At 37.0% G+C, this 16,607-nt stretch overlaps 1 protein-coding gene across 1 annotated transcript; it reads left to right on the forward strand.

The window, feature by feature from the left end:
• Nucleotides 1–8,914: 8,914 nt before the first annotated feature.
• LOC127104483 (uncharacterized) lies at nt 8,915–9,628 on the forward strand. Its single transcript, XM_051041669.1, has 2 exons — nt 8,915–9,089; nt 9,237–9,628. Exons 1-2 carry the CDS (start codon nt 8,915–8,917, stop codon nt 9,626–9,628), a joined length of 567 nt encoding a protein of 188 aa, XP_050897626.1.
• The last annotated feature ends 6,979 nt before the right edge of the window (nt 9,629–16,607 follow it).

Genomic DNA, 16,607 nt, shown 5'->3' on the forward strand with positions numbered 1-16,607 from the left:
TTACTGTTTTTAATATAAGTTTACGGTCTCTTCAATTTATGCCCAAACTTTGCATGCTGCATAGTTTTTTTTTTTTTAATTTTTATGCCTGCTTCAATTTGTGAACCAACTTTCGTTCCGAAATTTTTATTTACCAATCGTAAATTTTGCCATATCTCTGTTGAAAGTCTACATATGCCTTGTTTTAGTTGGCTTGACTTGATATTTTTTAGTTAGCCTTAATATTATACGTATGTTGCTCTCTTGCACTGTAGAAACTTATTATACCTTGTTGTTTTGTTGATCTCTTAATATATTTCGGTTATTAAGAAACTTATGAGTGAAGTAAGAAGCCTTTGCTAAAGTGTCTGCTTCCCGATATGACTATGTATTCATGAGCTTGTGACTGGTATTATGAACTCTTTAAACTTGGAAGTGAGACTTTTTAGTAGTGGAGTAGGAGTGTAATGAGAACATGATTTCCAAATATTATATTATATATCTACTAATCCCACCGTTTCTTTTTTAAGTTTCATTTTCTTTTTAAGTTCAAATTAATATTAAATATATTTTTGTCAAAATTATCCATAAATAATTATTAAAAAAATAAAATAAATATTGTTTTTATCTTTAACATTTAAAAAGGAACGGAGAGAATATATAATAAAAAGAAATAACATATCGTCATTTTTCATATTTTATCTTTAACTTTTCAAATCATTTACACTAAAAAAAATTAATTGATACTATTTCACAAATTGAACAATTTAATCACAAGTTTTTATTATTATTATTTTATTTTATAGTAAAATTCAACTTCATTAAAAGGCAGACCAATAAGAATTACAACTAGCATGACATATGATAATTGAAATGAACCATACCTCATACATAGCCTAAAAACAATATTAAGAAAAAATACTACATAATTATAAGAGACATTATATATATATATAATAGATCGTTCACAAGTTAATGCACAACCAAATCAAAAACAATAATATTTCATCCAATTATTTACTCTCTTGCAAACACCATCAATGATAATGTGGCATTGAGAATCCACATTCATTTTTCAAATCCAATTACAAATGATTTGTTTGATTTGTGTATGCATATTTCGACTATCTTTGGTCTCTATATTGTCCAACCTTTTCGAGTGTTCACAAAATAAAAGATGCTTAGAGATATTGTAGGAATGAATGTTAAACTCATAAGCTTCCTCGGTCACTATGAAATATCAATATACACACTTAAATATGCTAAAGAACACAAAACACTTTTGAGTCATTTTGTCAAACACCAAGAGTTCAAACTTAATCACGAAAAGACAAACACATCATAGAAAACACATAAATAAAATTCAATAGCTCCATTAGAAGAAGTAATCCCATACTGTAGACCAACAATTATAGTTTCGGTGGTGACTGAAAGATTGTCTACGAAGGTCTAGGAGCAACTTCGGGGGAGAGAAAAACATCCATCATTATTAAGTTTGAGATTTGCAGAAGTCCCTTAACATACTTGTCATTTTTTGGTGGCAGATGCAACACCCCATTTTTTGTATTTAATTAATTGTGCCATTTTAATTAAATTTGTGATGTGTTGGTGAACTATTATTTTTTATGTGTTTGAGGATATATGATCTAAGATGAGAGAACACAACCTTTAGAAATAAAATGTGATTTTTATTTAATTTTAATTGATTTAATTATTTAATTTGAGAAAATAGACTGTGGGGTAGAAATTAGAAGTTTAGTAATGTTTTGAAGGTGTGAGTGTAATTAACGATAAGTAAGGGTATCATGAGTAAAATTAGAAATAAATAATTAGATTTATTTATTTTATTTAAATAGAGAAATTGAGAGGAAAATATATTTTGGGAATTAGTACATGAAATTTGACGAGAGAAAACAAGGGTTTTAGAGAGTGAAGGCATATGAAGGCTAGAGCTAGAGACACCATAACCAAAAATTTAAGAGATTATGCAATTCTAAGATAACGGGGGAGAAATTGTTCATGTGTGAATGCTTATGCAAAGAGGATAGAAAGGTTTCCTTACCCTTCTCCTTTGAGATTTTTTCTTTTCACCATTGTTGGATGTTTTAGAGCTTGAGATGAGTTTTCATTAAAACTCTTTCAAGAATTATGCGTCATTGTGTTAATTACGTATTCTGAATTAAATGCCAATTCGTGTAAATTAATCTGATTAATTTTGAAAATTGTTGTTCTTATTGGTTGTGTAGAAAAGTGTTGACGATGATGATGAGTTTTAATCAAATCGATGTAATATATGTTAATTTGTGTCTATTTTATTATATTTAATACTGCATTAAGATGTATGCTTGAATTTTGTGTGTTTGGAATCGATATCAGAGCTTTGATAGGGCTCTAATGATGGAAATCACACTTTTTGATGTTGATGTTTTTGGGCTCTCGTGCTCAACGCGGTCGAAGCCATGCTTAACAAAATTTCACTCAGCGTGAGGAGGGCTCGCCCAACAAGATGCCATGTTTCTGGTTTTCTGGTCTGAGCGATCTCGCTTCAGCGAGGATGAACTTCGCTTAGCGAGAGCTCGTTTAGCGAACATGACATAATGACTTGTCATACCCCAAAATTTGCCTGTTAATTTTTATGATAAATTGATTCATGCATGACATTCATTTCACATTTGCATTCATTCATTAGCATACATTCTCATATAAATTATAAATTTTAATTTATTTATTATGTGATACAGATATAAAAAATAATAATAATTTTGGTTATCTGTATGATATAAATAAATTATATATATATAAATAAAATAGTTTTAATTTAATGATAAATAAAAATAGATTTGAACTTTAATTGTATAATTAAAATTTTAAATTAATTTTATTTGTTAAAGCTCAATAAATTATAATAACTATTTTTTATAATTTAGTGACTCATGTTCCATTTATTCATTATTTATAAATAGTATTTATTTAGTAATTCACGTTCTTACTTAATAAAATTTATTTATAAGAGTAACATTTTTTTAAAAGCCCATAATTATAAAATAATTTTGGTTGATATAAGTAAGAATAATTTTGATTTTTTTTAAATGATGAAAGTAAAAATAGAAATAGGTTTAAATTTTAATTCAATTATGTAACTAAAATTTAAATTAATTTTTATTTGTTAAAAGTCATTTAAATTATTCATTATTTATAATAATATTTGTATTTAATAAATATTTAGCAAGGTTAAACCCTAACTCTCCTAAAGTATAGGAAGGGATCCAAATATTTAGCAAGGTTAAACCCTAACTCTCCTAAAGTATAGGAAGGGATCCAAATATTTAGCAAGGTTAAACCCTAAAGTATAGGAAGAGATCCAAATATTTAGCAAGATTAAACCCTAATCCACACCATTATAAATACCTCATATGGCTGCAGCAAGAGAGGAAAAAAAAAGAGAGGAGATACAGCAGAAGAAGATACACAAGGCAAGGCAGAAGCAAGAAGATTCACGGGCAGGGAAAAAAGAAGCAACCATAAAGCACTCATAGCCTGAATAAGAACAACACACATAACAGTGAGCAAGACAGAAGAATCAAATCCCCAATAAGTGTTCATTAGGGAATTTGCATCCAGGATTACCTTGCAATACTCCTTAATTCATGCATGAATAATATTGGTTTAATATATATATATTGAGATGTATTCATGGTTTGGTGGATGTTGATATTGCTTTATTCAAGTATGCATCTGTTCTTGATATGTCATAGCATGTTGGAGAAATTCTGTTTGCATGATTAAAGAATTGTATCTGCCATTTAATTATTATTATATGAGTGTTGTTTCTAGCATGATTATGTTTATTTCACATGCTGTTATTACATAATAATAATGATGATGATATAATGGTGATAATATAAATTCTTGGTTGTCTTTAACATGTATGTGTAAGGTTTGTTTTATCATTATCACTTGCAGTAAAGAGAACTAATACATGAGTAAAATAATATAAGTTTCTTGATTTGTGCATGACTATTTTTATTATTGCATGATGCTTACATATGATTTTATTTTATATGTTTGGTTTGATATAAGATGAAGTTACAAGTTTGTTATACTCACATGAAAGAAACAGCATGAGAAAAATATATATTTTAATGAAGGCGAATAAATAACAAATGGACCAACATGGCTTGTTGGTAGCTCCCCTCATTGCAACGTAGAGGTCATGGGTTTGGTCCCCCAGGACCTATTTTTTTAGCTTTTCAGTGTTTTTACTATGTTTACTCCCTTTCCACTATAATTAATTCACCACTATTTTTCTATTATTAAAATAAAACCCATTAATTAATTTTCTTATTAATATATTATATTAGTTATTTAAACTAGGATATAATTTAATCTAGTTTATTAATTAAATTTTCATATATCACTTAATTAATTAAAATGGGCTATTTTGAATAATAAAAATCTAATTATATTTTTTTTTATTTCTTTCTTTTTTTAGTTTAATTAAGTTTTATTATTTTGTATGCCCTTTTAATTTTGTACTCGTTAATTAAGATTTAGCTATTTTATATCTCCTTTTAAATTTCGCACTTTAATTTTTCCATACTGTGAATATAACTGTCTACATGTATGCTAATAGGATTGCATGGAAAGATAAATAATCGAACTTAGATAAATTAATTCAAGATAATATATCCGAATCCAATCATTTCCACACTTGCACCTCTAGGGTAACCCTCTCTTTGTTGCCTTACGATATTACGATCATGTCCCGCGAATGTGGGGATACCCTTAGCAAAGACCCTTTCGATTAAATCATCATCATCCCTAAACAGATAAGTCATAGTCCCTTCGATCAAAAGGTCAATGTCCCTACAAGATAAATCGTAGTCCCTCGAACGTTGCCTTCGAATATATGACCTTGTCCCTCGAACGTTGCCTTCGAATATATGACTTTGTCTCTCGATGACCCTTCGTTGTAGCCTACGATTAAATGATGATCGTCCCTTCGAATGCTAAGGTATCCTTACAAATGTTGCCTTCAATGACCAATCGACGACCCCACGATGTCCCTTTACATCCAAAGGATAAGACTACTTACTTCTCAATAGTAAGGACAATTTTACCTTCCTAGGGATAGGAAATACCTATAAAGACCTTGGTTAGGTATAACTCTTAAATGCTTGCTCACAACTTAAAATACTTTTCACACCTCACACTTTTCAAAACATCTTTTAGAAAATCACCACTTGGTATACATTCGCACCAGAATCATCGCCGAGTTATATTTTTCTAAACATCTTTCAAAATCAAACGAGATAAACACTTTATATACATTCGTACAAGAATCATTACAAAGTTAAACTCTCCTTTCAAAATATTTTCTAAACACACCACATTTCTCAAACACTTTCTTAAACAAGGAAAACATAAGTGAGTTAAGCAATTAAGAGCCCATGGATAACCATGGATACAAAGGGTGCTAACACCTTCCCTTTGTATAATGTACCTCCCGAACTCAAAATCTAATCAAGGTCTTTCTTGTTCTTTTCCGCCTTTCCTTATTGGATAAAAGAAAAGTCGGTGGCGACTCTTGCTATCAGCAACATTGCTTTTTAAAGCAAAAACACAAAGTCAGTTCACCGTATCACATGACTGTTATGGTTTTTTGTGAGTCGCGCTTAGCAAGCGATTCGTTAGTAAACGAGAAATGTTTCGCTTAGCGAAATATGCAGAGTGAGGAATGTTCTGGTTTCTGAGACGCGCGCCTAGCGTGATAGGAGATCGCCTAGCAAGAGCTTGCTCAGCGAGTTATAGGTCGCTCAACGAGACTGAAAATGCATATCTGAGTTGCTTTCGAGTTAATTTTATGACAATGTGTTGTTTTGAAGATTAATTGGTACTTTCATGTGCTGTTTGAGATTATTTATTTCTGTTTGATGTGAATCAACATTTTATTAAAATGTTAATTATTATACATGAAATTGATGAGTTTATGTTGAGTTGTGATCAATTGATTGACAATGAGCATTGTTGAGTTTTATGGTGAGTGACCATGAAAGAGTAATGGTTCAGATGTGGTGAGTCTAAGAGGGGATTGTGACAAGATTTGATAGAGTTGAGTTGCATTACATGCATTCATGAGTTTTAGAGTTGTCGATTCGGGAGAGGAAGACTTTGGGGAAGACCGATTCAGAGAGGGACTGTGGCGGGATGATAAACAGTAACAAAACTCTGATCATCCAAAACTTGCTACCACATGCATATATAGTCGATGGGTTGAGCATTGCATATACACTTGTATTGAGTATGATTTATTTGCTTATATGAGTTGATGTGAGTGAGTAACTTGATTGTATGAGTTGATTTGATTGTTTTGTATGAGTTTATGTTATCAATGATGTCCTGGTAGTTGATATGAATTGTGAGACTGATAACATGTTGCTTATCTATCCTTGTTGTTTATGCACACTGTCATACCCCAAAATTTGCCCGTTAATCTTGCAAGACATTTTTTCAAGGCACTCCAACTCATTTTTTAAGGCATTGATCTTAAAGGAACAATGACCTAGCCCACAGGTGGCAAAATCCAGAAAATGGCTTAAACTGGCTTGCTCGCTAGGCGAGCAAAATCATTCGCCTAGCGAACCCTTCGCTGCACCACTCGCCTAGCGAAGTTCGCGAATACCAGAAATTTTGGGCTTCATTCTGAGCCCATCAGGTCACAAAAATTATTATAAATAGCAGAGCTTCATTCACAAACGGGACAGAGAGGAATGGACGGACAGAAACCCAGCAAGGAAACCCTAACAGAAGCAACCGAGCAAACCCTGGAGGCTAACCAAGAGAATTCAGAGCAACCCTGAAGGAAACCCTGAAGGAAACTCATCTGCACAAAGGTTACCTCCGCCCAACTCAATCCGACACCAACTCTAAGAGTGATCTGCCAATTCAACGTTGCCATTCAATTGCAAACAGGTTTGCACTACCACTACCGCTTTATGTTTCCAATTTACATGTGACATTATGATTGAATTTATAAACGTATCTTAGGTTTTGCATGTGGGTTTACGTATATATGAATGTGCAAAATAACATCTTGAATGTTTAACCATGTAATTGCTGTAATGGATGCCATAGGGTTTGGAGTTTCTGCAATCGTGCTGTCATCAAACCCAGAACCCGCAGCCGTTCGCTAGCCCATCGCTAAGCGAACATGTAGCGAGTGCTCGCTAAGCCTTCGCTAGGCGAGGCAGTAGCGAACATGACAGTCGCTGTTTTTCGTTCTGTTTTGATCTTTGCTCATCTGACCTGTTTTATTATAACCATGCATTGTTTACCTGATACTATTACTGCTTCGTTTGGTGCAACTCTTGATTGCACCCCATTTGGTATTCTGACCTGTTTGTTGAATTTTGTGAGGGCTCACATACTCCCGAAGAAGGTAGCTTGCTAGGTATTCCAATTTATTTGTGGGATACCCTTGTGGAGATTCATCCTAATTACCTAATTGATTATAAAATATTGCCTTTGAATATGTGATCTTGGCCCTCTCTTTGTTGCCTTACGGTATTACGGTCATGTCCCGCGAATGTGGGGATACACTTAGCAAAGACCCTTCGGTTAAATCATCATGTCCCTATAAGATAAATCATAGTCCCTTGGCTATTGCATGCGAATATACGATTTTGTCCCTCGATGACCCTTCGTTGTAGCCTACGGTTAAATGATGATCGTCCCTTCGAATGCTAAGGTATCCCTACAAATGTTGCCTTCAATGACCAATCGATGACCCTACGATGTCCCTTAAATCCAAAAGGACAAGACTACTTGCTTCTCAATAGTAAGGACAATTTTACCTTCATAAGGATAGGAAATACCCATAAAAGACCTTGGGCAGGTACAACTCTTAAATGCTTGCTCACAGCTTAAAACGCTTTTTCACACCTCACACGTTTCAAAACATCTATTAGAAAATCACCACTTGGTATACATTCGTACTAGAATCATTGCCAAGTTATATTTTTCTAAACAGCTTTCAAAATTAAACGAGATAAATACTTTGTATACATTCGTACAAGAATCATTACAAAGTTAAACTCTCTTTTCAAAACATTTTCTAAACAGCTCTCACACACTTTTTCGGACAAGAACAACATAAGTGATCAAGCAATTAAGAGCCCATGGATAACCATGGATACAAAGGGTGCTAATACCTTCCCTTTGTATAATGTACCTCCCGAACCCAAAATCTAATCAAGGTCTTTCCTGTTCTTTTCCGCCTTTCCTTATTGGATAAAAGAAAAGTCGGTGGCGACTCTTGCTATCCGCGACATTTGCTTTCCAAAGCAAAAAACACACAAAGTCAGTTCACCGTATGACACACACTATCTAATTATTCTCACCCTCTGTTATATTTGGCCTGGTAGAGGAACCTTAGTAGTTGTTGGCTTGGAGGATGACATATTTGACCTCTTCGTTTATCTTTTCTATTTTGAGTTATTAGTCGCGTTGCTCTGATAGTATAACACTTGGGGGAAAACCTTTCTATTTTGTTTCGAGTTTGAGAGTATTTTATTTTGAGCACATTTTGTTTTGTTTGAGAAATTTTGAGATGATTTTTAATTATGAGATATTTAAATTATTTTTTTGAGATTAATAGTGTTATTTTATTTTACTAATTTTGTTGCGATGAATTTAATAAAGATGAGTATGTGATGATGGAATGTGTGTGACACCCTATTTTCAGTATATGAAATTACCTATAATTATATATATATTTGTAAGTGGGGTTTTTAGGGTGTTACATAGTTAGTATTAGAGCCTGGTTAGTCTATCCAACCAGGTTTTGTGACGTTATTTCTTCTCTAGTATGTGATGAGTGTATGAACATTGTTGATGCAATGTTTCTTCTAATGGCTGCTTACTGGTGTGTGGAGAAATGACTGTAATAAATGATCATGCAATCGTTGATGCTTTGGAGGCTACGGCTCATGTGATGGGTCAGGCAAATCAGGCGGTGCATAATTATAATAGGATGGCAGACAAGTTAATAGGGATAGTAAAGTTCAAGAGGAATAATCCACCGACTTTTAAAGGAAGGTACGACCCAAAAGGTGATCAATATTGATTGCAAGAGATTGAGATGATCTTCAGAGTGATGGCTTGTTCAAACGCTTAAAAGGTCCTTTTTGATACTCATATGTTGGTTCAGTAAGCCGAGTATTGGTGGGACAATGCTTGCTAGAGGGTTGGAGTTGTAGGTACTGATATCACTTGGGGGAATTTCAAGACCGAGTTCCTTGAGAAGTACTTTTCTGCTGATGTTCGTAGCAAGAAGAAGATTGAGTTCTTTGAGTTGAAACAGGTAAACATGATTATTGTTGACTATGTTGTGAAGTTTGAGGAATTATTTAGGTTTTTCCCGTATTACATTGGGGTAGAAGATGAGGGTTCCAAGTGTATCAAGTTTGATAGTGGCTTGTGTCTTGAGATGAAGCAGTTCATCAAGTACCAGGAGATCCGTCAATTTTCTGTGTTGGTTAATAAGTGTAAGACCTTCAGTGAAGATAGTTGTGCTATATCTGCTCACTATAAGAGTATTAGCAAGAAGAAAATGGAAGTTAAACCCTTTGAAAACCTTATGGGGCTCTAGATGACAAAGGGAAGTGGAAGACTTCAGGAGGGAAAAAGACAAGTGGGGGAGGAAGTTATGTTCCTCTAAAATGTTTCAAGTGTGGGAAATTAGGTCATCGTGCAGCTAAGTGCAGAAGTGCAGAAGTGCAGACACGATATCTTTCAAATGCGACAAGCCAAGACACAACATCGCTGAATGCAAGAGTGAAGTTGTGACTTGTTTCAACAATGGCAAACCAGGTCAGATTAGTACCTAGTGCCAGAAGCAAAATAAAGTTCAATCTGGTGGAAAAGTTTTTGCTTTGAGTGGAACAAAGATTACTAGATCTGATAAGTTTATTCGAGGTATGTGCTCTATTAATGGTGTTTCTCTGATTGCTATGATTGACACGGGTGCGACACATTCATTTATATCTCTTGATTGTGTTAAGAAGTAAAGTATGGAAATATCTTTTATGGTTTGTGTAAGACCCTAATTTTGACCCTAAGATCCCTCATGGCATCATGTTATTGCACAAGTGCATTGCCAAATTTCTGATAAATAAGGCCCGAGAATTCCTCAAGGTTATGGATGTCCATGCTTTCGAAGATGTCCTAGCATTACTAATCTATGGTTTGGTGTTATTTTCTAATCCAGACCAATTCATAGACATGAATGCTATTAAGATATTTCTCACCCATAATCCTGTGCCTACCTTGCTTGGAGACATTTTGCATTCCCTTCACACTCGTACTATGAAGAGGCAAGGGACTCTCATGTGCTGCGTACCTTTATTATCCAGGTGGTTTATTTCGCACCTTCCTCAATCAGTCTTGAAGAATGAGAAAAATTTGAAATGGTCTCAAAGGATAATGTCGCTCTCCCATTCAGACATCCGTTGGTGTCCTCATCTCGAAGAAAATGTTATCCTCATTGACCGCTGCGGAGAATTCTCTAACGTACCACTCCTGGGGATAAGAGGAGGTATTACTTATAACCCAGCTTTAGCCCTACGCCAGTTTGGTTATGCTCGAAGAGATGGTCCACATGAAATAATTATTCAAGGCACTGTGTTTGACTATGACAACGACTCTCAAGGTCTCCGTCAAAGGTTTGTACGAGCTTAGGGCATGGTGAAAAGAAGCAATTTAGGACAGAAAAACTCTATTCCTATGGAACCTTATCTCAGATGGGTACGCGCCAGAGCTCGTGAGCTTACCATGCCATATCTTGCAGTCGGACCATTGATTGTTGAACCAGGAGTTGAAGGAGGTACTCCTCAGGTCATTCCCTATCCAGATATGCCTACCAATGTTGAAGAATTGAAGAAATCCTGGATCCAGTTGAGAGGGGAAAGGGATACTTTTGAAACTCAGTGCTGTGCTGAAAGGAAGAAAGTGTTAGAGCTCACCAGCCAGCTTAATGAGGAACGAAGACTCAATGCATATCTTCGCCCAAAAAGAAGTCGTCTCTGGGAGACTTGAGCTTTCATTGTATTTTTATTATTCTTTTTATAATGAACATTGATTAAAGAAATTATTAATAAAAGTTCCTCTCTTTTTGGTGGTTTACGCGAAGTTAAATTCCAAAAGTCCTTGAAAACATTTCATACATTGCATAGCATAACATAACATTGCATAACAGGTATTCTAAAAGCTCAATGTTCTTACGGTCTTCCTTCTAAACAGAAAGATGGCTCTTGAACAAACTGTCAAAGATCTCCAGGCTCAGAATATTCAATTCCAGGAGATGATCTTGAACTTATCCAAGGGGTAGGAGGAGCTGAAGGCTCTCTTGCTCGAGCAGAAGAAAGACAAGAAAGCTGTGAGTTACATCAACCCGGGAAGAAGGCTTAAAGGATATGCTGCAGGAGTCAAGATTGGAATTCCGAAGGACAAAGAAGATGAGACAGAAAATGATTCGGAAGATGAGAATGCTGACCCCTTCAACCTTGAGGACGACGATGAAGATTATGAAAATGAACAGTACTCTCCAAAAGATGATAAGTATAAGTTGCTGGAAGAACGCATGTTAGCTATGGAGGGTCAGAAGGCGCCCGGTCTGGATTTCGAAAGCTTGGGACTGGTCTCTGATGTGGTCATTCCCCGCAAATTCAAGGTCCCCGCTTTCACTAAGTATGATGGTGCGTCTTGTCCTCAGATGCATCTGAGAGCTTATATGAGAAAGATTCAGCCGTATACCACTGATAGGAAGCTATGGATCCATTTCTTCCAAGAGAGTCTGTCTGGCACACAGTTAGAGTGGTACTACCAGCTCGAGAGCTCTAACATCCGCACCTGGACTGATTTAGCGATAGCTTTCTACAAGCACTACCAGTATAATTCTGAATTGGCGCCTACTCGGCTACAATTGCAGAGTATGACTATGGGATCTAAAGAAAGCTTCAAAGAATATGCTAAAAAATGGAGAGATTTGGCTGGCAGAGTCACACCCCCTATGACTGATCGAGAATTAGTGGACATGTTCATGGGTACACTGACTGGCCCATTCTACAGCCATCTATTGGGAAGTTCATCATCGGGTTTCACTAAACTTATATTAACAGGTGAACGTGTTGAAAGTGGCATTCGAAGTGGAAAGATATAGGTGGCTACCTCTGCAAGCACCAAAAAGTCCTATCAGGGGAGGAACGAATCAAATGCTGTGTATGGTCAAAGGGGTCATAACAAGAAAAATCGTGACCATGCTGTTGGAGCAGTGACGATTGCAGCACCGCCATCTCAAAACTTCCAGCACAGATAAGACAGGCCAAGAAGGCAGTTTACCAAGATCAATATGACTTTAGCACAGGCACTGCAAGGTATGCTAAAGGCAAATTTAATCACCCTCAGAGATCCTCCTGCAAATCCCAACACTACTTCTCCTCGTTATAATCCCAATGCCAGGTGTGCGTATCACTCCGATAGCCCCGGGCATGATACAAACGATTGTTGGTTGTTGAAGAATAAGATTCAGGATATGATCGACGCTGGGGAAATTGAATTTGATCCTCCGGAGACTCCCAATGTCATCACTGCTCCTATGCCTAATCATGACAAGACTGTTAATGCTATGGATAACAATTCTCACATTACTAATGTAGCTGACTTAGCATCTCCTCTCCTGATCATCAAGAAGAATTTAGTGCAAGCTGGTTTATTTCCAGGTTGTGCTGAAAATTGCGATCTCTGTATACTCCGACCCAATGATTGCTTGAAGTTGAGGAAGGGTATTCAACGGCTGATGGATGATCGTACAATTCTCTTTGAAAAGATTCCTAAGGTGGAAAACTCTATTGAGGAAATATCTGTGATTGCTAGGTCCAAAGTTCCGGTGAAGATTACCGCTACTAGAGTGCCTGTGAAGATTACTGCCGAGCCCAAGGTAGCTCCCCTAATTATTACTGCACCTGGCCCGATACCGTATTCCTCAAGCAAAGCCATTGCGTGGAATTATGGAGGTGATGTTTACATCCATGGCGTAAAGCAAGTTGATAATTCTGCTAATCCTAATGACATTGTTGGGGCTAGTAAAATGACTCGAAGTGGGAGGATCTTCTCTCCAGAAATCTCACATCCCGCCCCTGAAACTCGAGGAAAGGAACCAATCAATCCTTCTCAGTCAGAGACACCGATCGAAGTTACTACCGAAGATGTTGCCAAACAAGAAATGGAAGAAGTGCTGAAAATCATCCGCAAGAGTGATTTTGATGTGGTAGAACAGTTGGGGCATACTCCGTCTAAGATCTCGATGTTATCCTTGTTGTTATCCTCTGAAACTCATGCCAATGCATTGATAAAGTTCTTGAAGACCGCTCATGTACCTCAGGAGACATCTGTCGATCAGTTCGAGAATTATGTTGCTAACTTGGCTGTTGACAATGGCCTAGGCTTTTCCGATGCTGACCTGACACCAGCAGGAAAGAATCATAACAAAGCTCTGCACATCTCCATTGAGTGTAAGGGGATCACCTTGGCTCATGTGTTGATCGATAACGACTCTTCTTTGAATGTGCTACCGAAAGCTGTGCTCGATAAACTTGACTGTAAAAGCATTGAACTGAAGCCTAGTGACGTTGTGGTGTGTGCTTACGATGGTGCGAAGAGTGTTGTCCATGGTGAAGTGGTTCTCTCTATCAAGATAGGACCTCAAGTATTCAACACTACCTTTCACGTAATGAACATTCGTCCTGCCTATTCCTGCTTGCTGGGACGCCCTTGGATTCATGAGGCAAGTGCTGTGGCTTCGTCTCTCCATCAGAAGCTGAGGTATCCAATAGAGGGTAAGATTGTCACTGTATATGGAGAAGAAGAGTATATTGTCAGTAGTGTGCATACCTTCAGATACGTCGAGATGGATGGTGAACTCGTTGAGACTCCTTCTCAGTCATTTGAAGTAGTTCCTCCGACTAGTCCTGTCCTTAAGCCAACTTCCCGTGTGCCCAAGGTTATTCGTGCTCCTCCTGCTATGATTTCTCTGAAAGATGCTCAAGTTGTGGTTGAAGATGGTGGTCGTACTGGCTGGGGTCAACTGATCAATGTACCGTACAAGTCTGATAGATTTGGCCTGGGGTTTAGCTCTGAAAACATAGTCAAAGATCAGATTAATGCTGTAGAAGATGCTGATAGCGACTGCGACCTGGATAGCTGGATTTTCCCAACACTCTGTGACGGACTCAATAATTGGAAGGCTGAAGACACTATCCCGATTTCCTTTAGTCAGGAGTAATTGTTATTGTCTATTTTAGTGTTGCAAACTTTTTAGTTTTTACAATTGAACTTCTTAAAGCATTGTGCCTATACCCGGGGCACAAATAGCTAATTTGTCAAGGGTTTTGTCATTTTCATAAGCATATTCACATTCAATAAATCAATGGACTTTTTGCATTCAAATATTGCGCTCTTTATCTTTCCTGTCATCTTTTCAAACAAGCTATGCTTTCTTACACACACTCACGTAACAAATTGCAGATCCATATCCACTCTGGATCCTGTTGATAATAATTCTGCTACTGTTCATTATGACTTTGAAAATCCGATCTACCAAGCCGAGGATGGAAGTGAGGAAGATTGTGAAGTACCTGGAGAGCTTGCCAGATTGTTACTGCAAGAGGAAAAGACTATACAGCCGCATGAGGAATCAATTGAGACTGTAAATCTGGGTACCAAAGTAGACAAGAAAGAAGTCAAAGTAGGAGCCGACTTGGAAAACAGTGTCAAAGAAAGGTTGATTCAGATGTTACATGACTATATAGAGATTTTTGCTTGGTCTTATGAAGACATGCCAGGACTGGATACTGATATAGTAGTGCATCGTTTGCCGATGAAGGAAGATTGTCGTCCTGTTAAGCAAAAGATTCGTCGCATGCGTCCTGAAATGTCTGAGAAAATTAAAGCCGAGGTTATGAAACAATTCGATGCAGGTTTCCTGGCTGTTACTTCTTATCCTCAATAGGTTGCTAATGTGGTACCAGTGCCAAAGAAGGATGGTAAGGTGCGAATGTGTGTAGATTACAGAGACTTGAATAAAGCGAGTCCCAAAGATGACTTCCCACTTCCGCACATTGATGTTCTGGTGGATAACACCGCTCAACACAAGGTATTCTCATTCATGGATGGATTCTCGGGTTATAACCAGATTAAGATGGCACCTGAGGACATGGAGAAAACTACGTTTGTGACGCAATGGGGCACTTTCTGTTACAAAGTAATGCCATTCGGTCTAAAAAATGCAGGGGCAACATACCAACGTGCTATGGTGGTTTTGTTCCATGATATGATCCATCATGAAATAGAGGTATATGTGGATGACATGATAGCCAGATCTCATACTGAAGAAGAACATCTCGATTATTTATACAAACTGTTTGAGAGGTTGAGGAAATACAAGTTGAGATTGAACCCGAACAAATGCACCTTTGGAGTAAGATCCGGTAAACTCTTGGGCTTTGTTGTCAGTAGTAAAGGAATTGAGGTTGACCCGGCTAAGGTGAGAGCTATTCAAGAAATGCCAGTTCCTCGTACAGATAAAGAAGTCAGAGATTTCTTGGGACGTTTGAATTACATTGCCCGATTTATCTCCCATTTGACTGCTACCTACAAGCCCCTCTTCAAATTACTGAGAAAGAATCAAGAGATGATATGGAATGATGAATGTCAAGAAGCTTTTGACAAAATCAAGAAGTATCTCCAAGAACCTCCGATTTTGATGCCCCCAGTTGAAGGAAGACCTCTAATCATGTATTTGACCGTGTTAGAAAGTTCAATGGGGTGTGTGTTGGGGCAACATGACGAGTCTGGTCGAAAAGAGCACGCCATATACTACCTTAGCAAAAAGTTTACCGACTGTGAAACAAGATACTCACTGCTTGAGAAAACTTGCTGTGCTTTGGCTTGGGCTGCTCGCCGACTAAGACAGTATATGTTGAATCATACCACTTTATTGATTTCTAAGATGGATCCTATCAAATATATATTTGAGAAACCTGCCATCTCCGGAAGAATAGCAAGGTGGCAGATGATTTTAACAGAGTATGATATCCAATACACTACTCAGAAAGCAATCAAAGGAAGCGTGTTAGCCGATCATTTGGCTCATCAAGCAGTTGATGATTACCAATCTATGAATTTTGAGTTCCCAGATGAGGATGTCATGCTTGTTACTGATTATGAAGAACCTGGACCGGATGAAGGACCCGAACTGGGATCCCGATGGACTATGGTTTTTGACGGATCTTCTAATGCATTGGGCAACGGTGTTGGTGTTGTAATCATCTCTCCCAAGGGTTGCCATACGCCTTTCACTGCTAGACTATGTTTTGATTGTACCAATAATATGGCTGAGTATGAAGCATGTATTTTGGGACTCAGAGCTGCTATAGACCTAAGAATCAAGTTTTTGAGTGTGTACGGAGACTCAGCATTAGTAATCAGTCAGATCAAAGGAGAATGGGACACTAAACATCCGAATCTCATCCCTTATCGAGAGCGGGTGTTGACATTAATCTCATACTTTGAAG

The sequence above is a fragment of the Lathyrus oleraceus genome, chromosome 7, assembly GCF_024323335.1.
Source record: "Lathyrus oleraceus cultivar Zhongwan6 chromosome 7, CAAS_Psat_ZW6_1.0, whole genome shotgun sequence".
NCBI classification, from domain to species: domain Eukaryota; kingdom Viridiplantae; phylum Streptophyta; class Magnoliopsida; order Fabales; family Fabaceae; genus Lathyrus; species Lathyrus oleraceus.

Excerpts from the sequence above, each read along its gene's own strand:
- LOC127104483 (XM_051041669.1), top strand. The coding sequence starts at position 8,915 with ATGACTGTAATAAATGATCATGCAATCGTTGATGCTTTGGAGGCTACG. Across the intron at positions 9,090-9,236 it reads AGGAAGGTACGACCCAAAAG|GTACTGATATCACTTGGGGG; the intron begins GTGATCAATATT and ends TTGGAGTTGTAG.